Here is a 6,599-nt window from a genome sequence, read left to right on the forward strand (position 1 = left end):
GATGAGCCTTGAGCAACCTGCTCTGGTGGGAGGTGCCCCTGCCCAGGGCAGGGGTTGGGACTGTATGATCTATAAGGTCCATTCCAACCTCTAAAATTCGATGATTCTATGAAATTGTACAATTACCCAATTAGTGTTCAGATGCTTATTGGGTTCTGGAGGCAATTTACTAGAGTCATAGATATAGAAATATAGAATCATCTTTATTAAAGAGGTATACATTTGTTCAGAGCAGGTTTCTTGGGATACAGCCTTCTATTTGGATTTCAGCTGGCCACCCATTGTATCTGTTGATTTTCTGGTTAGAGTGATTTATCTGTAAAATAAAATAAATCAATACTTAATTCTCTCCATTTACATATTAGTTTGTCAAGCCTCATACAAGAGAAGGGAGTAACAGGGGAGGACTGGGAGGCTAAGTATCACATTTCACACTTTACTTGACATAATGGGTGAGGATTCTACCAGTTTCTCTCTTACACAGAGAGCTTTATATATTTCCCAGATGGCTGCCATAATATACCCTAAATTCAATACCTTTCTGCAGCAGAAGCTCTGAAATGTGAAGAAGATTACAACAATATTATGGGGAAAAACCCCCACTATGGAAGTTTCACATGGCTTTGGAAGGAATCAGAGTCATCAAGAGACCTGACCTCTGTTTTGGGTTTTCTCATTTCTCATCCTCATGGGCACTGAAAGATATGGTTTAGGGTTTAGGAGTTACAGCAGAGTGGGAGGTTAATGGTTGGACTTGATGACCTTAGAGGTGTCTTCCAACCTTGATGATTCTATGATTCTATTTCTGCCTGTCTCTGTCATACAGATGAGCATGACTCGGTTTACAGGAAGAGAACACAACAAGGTCACAGATGCAAACAGAAATCTATAGGAAAAATGGTGTCTTTAGTCCTCCTGAAACCTGAGGACAAGTTATTCCAAAAGTTCTGTGGTTCAAGCATTGTGGCATTTGCACAGCCAATCTAAGAGAGCCCAACTTTCCTATAAAAACAGTGATTATTTGAGGAATTCTTTGGATTTGTTCTTCCAGAAGAAAATGTATGTATCTGTACAGCACATCAGGTTGGACATTTCAAAAGTGAAACTCTTTAGAATCTCTAGTCACTTAATTTATCTACAGATGATCTGTCCTGGTGTGGTAGAAGTCAGTTCTGTAGGTGGCCCAGATGCAAAGCACAAAATGAAGACACATGAGAGAACTTGCTTTGTGTGACTGAGGCTTATTAAACAGACTACACTTGTTACTGCTGCCTCACAAATTCTGCACCTGAAGGTTATACCTGATACACAGACAAAGTGAAAATTAAATGAACCTGACCTTTTCTTTCTGGATATTATCTGGCAGCTTGAAGCCTTTGGCAGCTATAAAAACCCAGCTTGACCTGAACTTGATATTCTTTATTTCTTTACTTCCCAGTTCTTCTATTAAGTTTTTGGCTTCATTTTTCAACCTAGGAAAGTGAAATGAAAAAAAAAAAAAAAGTGTTAAAAAAATTCAGGATGTGAAAAATGCTGAAAAACATCACAGCTGATTCATGCTTTACACTAAGCATTAAGCCAGAAGAAGCAATAAGGAGAATTAAAAAGTCCTGAGAGTTGTGTTAGCAGGAGGGCATTGAATACACAGAGAGAATTCAGAAAGAGGATTCAGGTCAGGATTCTTCCTCCTCAATACATTCCTGATGTCAATACAACCTGTGTGTAACAGCATAGCAGAAGGAAAAATGTATCTCAAACACTATCTGATGTTCAACTCTTCTTAAATAAGGACAAGAGCATCAAATGTGAATTAAGTCTTTCCCTGATAATTACCATATCATGAATTCAACTGAAAAAACCCTAAGATTCAAAAGCACCTGAAGAATCAGGTTAAGATGTAAGAAGGAATCAGGTTAAGATGTAAAAGGGAATGCAAACTAGATATATCATAATTGTAGGTGTGGATAAATAACATTTAAGAGTAAAGAATAACAAGTATTCATTTAAGAATAAAGAAGGCTGTGGCCCAGAGGTAACAGCAATATCTTTTAGGGTGCTTTGAAATAAATATGATGCTATCTTAGCTGGTGAGGCCACACTTTGAATCCTGTGCTCAGTTCTGGGCCCCTCAGCTCAGGAGGGACATTGAGGGGCTGGAGCAGGTCCAGGGAAGAGCAACGAGGCTGGTGAAGGGACTGGAGCACAAGGGCCATGAGGAGAGGCTGAGGGAGCTGGGGGTGTTCAGCCTGGAGAAGAGGAGGCTCAGGGGAGACCTTCTCACCCTCTGCAACTCCCTGACAGGAGGTTGGAGTCAGGTGGGGGTTGGTCTCTTCTCCCAGGCAACCAGCAGCAGGACAAGAGGGCACAGACTCAAGCTCTGCCAGGGGAGGGTTAGGTTGGATATTAGGAAGAGATTTTTTACAGAGAGAGTGCTCAGGCATTGGAATGTGCTGCCCAGGGAGGTGGTGGATTCACCATCCCTGGAGGTTTTCCAGCTGAGACTGGATGTGGCACTTAGTGCCATGGTCTAGTGACCACGGTAGAGTTGGACTGGATGATCTTGGAGGTCTCTTCCAACCAGGCTGATTCTATGATCTTAGGAAGCATCAACATACATGATACGTGCAAACATGAGGAAGTATCAACATACATGATACGTGCAAACATGGAGAGGACATGGAATCAAAACATTTTAGTCAGGAAATGAGAGAACAACCCTGACTATAGAGTGAAATGTACCATCCCTTTCCACCATTCCACAATAATTTTTCCAGCTGTTCACTGCCCTGTTCCTCAGCCTGTCAGGAATAGCTGCTTACAAGGTGCTTCCATCATCGTGAGTCGCCATGAGGAGGAGAGTCCCTTCCGGTGCATTCCTGATGAAATCCATCATCTCTCCTGAGTGCTCTGTGGAATCAACCACACAACTGATCATTCACTATGCTCATTCTTGTTCATGCAAGGAAGGTCACAAGCATTTTTAAGGAGTCAGAGAATCAGCTTCCAGTGCCTCAGAGCTATTTCTTTCTCCTCAGCAATGGATAAGGAAACTTATCGTTCAAAGTTTAGAAAATGTGTTAGAAGCTATTCTGAAACTAGATCATCTTTCTAGCCACATGGAAAGATGTCAAGAGACAGACTAACATATTTCCTATGATGATTTTACAACTAAAATAGAACAAAATATGTCAGGAAAAGGAATTTTGCTGAGTGAAGCATCTGGACATAGTATCTGCTTAAGTGCTATTCCTACCAGACCGAAATAATGGAGGCAAAAAACCCCACCAAATCAAGGAAAAGAACAAGACAGTTCTTTAAAAATACAATTAACTATCTTAACCAACAGGAGAAATTCAGTTTTTCAGGCACAATTTGTCATCATATCTGGCCAGAGTATATTTTACGGAGAGAGCAGCTGTTTGTTTCTAGCTGATCCCTGTTGATAGTTCAATTATAGTCACTTGAAAGAGCAGGATAATTATGTAAATCTAAGTACTTCCTTAATGCTGAAACACCAACAAAAGCTCTATTGCACTCTTTTCCTTACCTCCTGTCCACATGTCAAAAAATTTTGTCGATGCAACTTTTCCTGTTCTATCTGTAACAAAAACCCCCAAACTTCTATTAATATGAGCAAAAATTATTATATTCAATCAGCACATACATTTAGGATTTTCAGCTAAAACTAGACATCTCTAATTTTGTGTATTATTTACTTCTGAGTTTTGTTTCAGTTTTTAAATCTGAAGGAGTATGAAATAACATGTTTACAATTCGGAGAGAATATTTGGTTTCATGGATTCTCTGAATCATCCAATGTGGCTAAAACATTTTTATTAATTCTTCTTTTAAAGAAAAATTCAGTTTCCCTGTGCATCCATGTTTTGATATCTAAATATACTATACTAGCTCTAATGAAGCTAATTAGAAGCTAGATGTGCTCTGATCCAATTAGATGACATGTAGAAGATATGTCTTGCTATAGATTGGTGTGAGCTAATGGACAGATTTACCTGCAAGCTTTGCCAAAATCTTGCTTATGCATTCAAGATGAGTATTTGGCCTCTTACTCTACAGGTGTATGCTGAATATGCATTTTTAAATGCTCACCTGTTGTAACCAGTAAAGTATTTATTATTGGAAAAAGAAATGCAGTAGTTAACTGGAAAAAAATCAGAACAGATTCTTGTCGATGGTAATTTAATCCAATAAATTCAATAAAATCATGTGAGTTTAGGCAAGGTCAAGATCTTGCTTAGCAACAGTGAGCCAAAAAGCAGGAATAGAAGTGGTTTGTGATCAAAGCCAACTTGACTGTGTCTGTGAACTCTCTTTCTTCCCCTCCCCCACAGGATTTAGGCATTCACTTTTTTTTCCCAAGGATCCATTATTGAATACATTGCACTTCATCCCTATTCCTATTCATCTCAATTAAAATGTTGCCTCCAGATCTGGAATAAACAGCACCTTCTGCTTTCCAACAGATCCTACTATAAGCAAAGACATATAAAGGCAGTTGAATATTAATCAAGCTTTGAGTTTGTCTTTCTGTCCACTGATGAAGTCTGGGAAAGGAATTTGTGCTGTGGCTGAACTGCAATTCTCAGTTACTGCTTCCCCCTTATCAGTGGAGCAGGAGATATAATTTTTCAAGGCCTGAAGCTGAAATTTGAGTCTTACTGCTGGAGATCACAGATATTTTTGCTATGTTTTGTCTAATAAAATACACTTTACCACTTCTAGCTACACATTTTCTACTTTCTTACACTGATTATGAACATGTTTCTTTTGTTTACCCAGAAGACTATTTTTCTCATATAGATTCGTCTTTCTGACATTTCACATGAATCAAGTTTGCAACATTTTCCTTTCCTTTTCATACTAAGTAGTAAAACCCCTACAAACCAAACAAAAACAACCCCCTAACATCCCAGGAACCTTTGTAAATTATTGCAGTACCAAAGTATGTCTCTCTCACACAGTTTTTCTCTTACTTACAATTCACAATGGCAATGTTTATACCTCTTCCAACATTACTCTTCCCTTCACTTATAAGCCTGGAATTGAAATACACACAGCATCAGTAAAATTCATCTGTCTAGAAGCTCTGATCCACAATTATATTTACCTGTAAATTACCAAGTAATTTTCTGATATTCATGTTTTTTCCAGTTATTAAATTCAAGACTTTGTAGCAAACAAGAGCTATGGCTTAAAAATCTTGCACATTGTATCAGTTTCCTTCAACAATGGCTCTTTCAAAATGAGCCAGATCATGAAAATACTTCATACAAATGAAGCCAGAAAGATAAAGGAGGTAAAAAAACCTCAAGCTAAAATGTGGGTTTGTGGCAGTATTCTCTGTGGACTATATCTCCAGTATAGATCACTGCAAGGTTTTGAAGTTATTCTACCTGCCCAGTTTGAAAAGTCCCAAAAGAACTTGACTTTCAGAAGGTGTTGAGCATTGAGCATTCTGTAAATTTGCTGTCCTGCACCATGAAAATCAAAAATCATACTGGAAACTAACAGTTAAGTGCAGCCTAAATAACTGGAGATTAGGTTAAAAAAAGTAAAAAGCCAGAGAGGGAAAAAAAAAAAAGAAGAAGAGTTAAATACTGTCAGTTTTCACCAGAACAGGAGTCCCCTGGTAGGAACTCACTTGCTGCTACTGAACCCAAACCAAACACCCTTCCTTACACTACTGAACACTTGCTTAGATTTAAAGTTAGACTGGTACTCACAGCTCATCCTCAAAACAAATTTTGGCCAGGTTTTGTTTGCCACCACCACTGAGAATGCGATAGGCATAGCTCCCAGGGGAGCAGGGAGACCAGTGATCACACTTCTGCCTTTTGGGGGCTGGGGCTGCAACAGCAAAGGTGAGAAAATGTTTTCCTGGATGCTGCATAAACAGTTTCTACATGAAAAGAATCACACGCTAGACTCAAATATATGTACACAGGACCCAACCTTGCCAGTTTTCCAGGAGCATGGCAATATTCTCTGGGCTTTATGTTCTTGTTGACTTTCAAACAGATGCTGGATCCAAGTGCAAACATATTCAGGCAAAAATGCCCCAGATAGTATGATCTAAATTGAATCTAGAGTAATTATTTTTAGCTATTTCATACAACAATAAACGAGGGTGAGAGGGATAAAGGTTTCCTACTGATACCTTAAGGTTGGTATTATTCTCATTTTAAACCTTCTCTCAAATAATAACATAGGCACAGAATGAGAAAAATGTACACCTTAAGCCACCAGGTCAGGTTAGAGAGAAAACATAATGTGAATTTAACCACAAAATTTGGTGAATGAGTCAACAGTTTACTATAATTGTAAAATACATGTGACAGAAGCAAAGCTGCAGCTTTGTGCTTATATACCAGCAAACAAATAAGGTATTCTTACATCTCTGTTCAATTAATTACATTTGCATACTGGCAAAAATAGGTGGACATTGTCTTTCTTCAAAGATAGTGTCTAAGAAAAAGTTCAGAGTGGGATTGATTAATTTTACACAGTCAACTTATAATAGCACATACCAAATGGTTTCTTAAAACAAACCATTTCATAGAATCATAGGATTTAAGGGT

At 38.4% G+C, this 6,599-nt stretch overlaps 1 protein-coding gene across 1 annotated transcript; it reads right to left on the minus strand.

Annotated features, from left to right (window-relative positions):
* Positions 1-226: 226 nt before the first annotated feature.
* On the minus strand, positions 227-5,868 carry FAM3B (family with sequence similarity 3, member B; the record flags this gene model as incomplete). Its single annotated transcript, XM_009075283.1, has 6 exons — positions 227-316; positions 1,340-1,472; positions 2,820-2,907; positions 3,548-3,598; positions 4,999-5,057; positions 5,745-5,868. Coding segments are annotated over 6 exons (545 nt in total), but the record flags the coding sequence as incomplete, so codon positions are not given.
* Positions 5,869-6,599: the final 731 nt, after the last annotated feature.

The sequence above is a fragment of the Acanthisitta chloris genome, unplaced genomic scaffold, assembly GCF_000695815.1.
Source record: "Acanthisitta chloris isolate BGI_N310 unplaced genomic scaffold, ASM69581v1 scaffold7155, whole genome shotgun sequence".
Lineage (NCBI taxonomy): Eukaryota > Metazoa > Chordata > Aves > Passeriformes > Acanthisittidae > Acanthisitta > Acanthisitta chloris.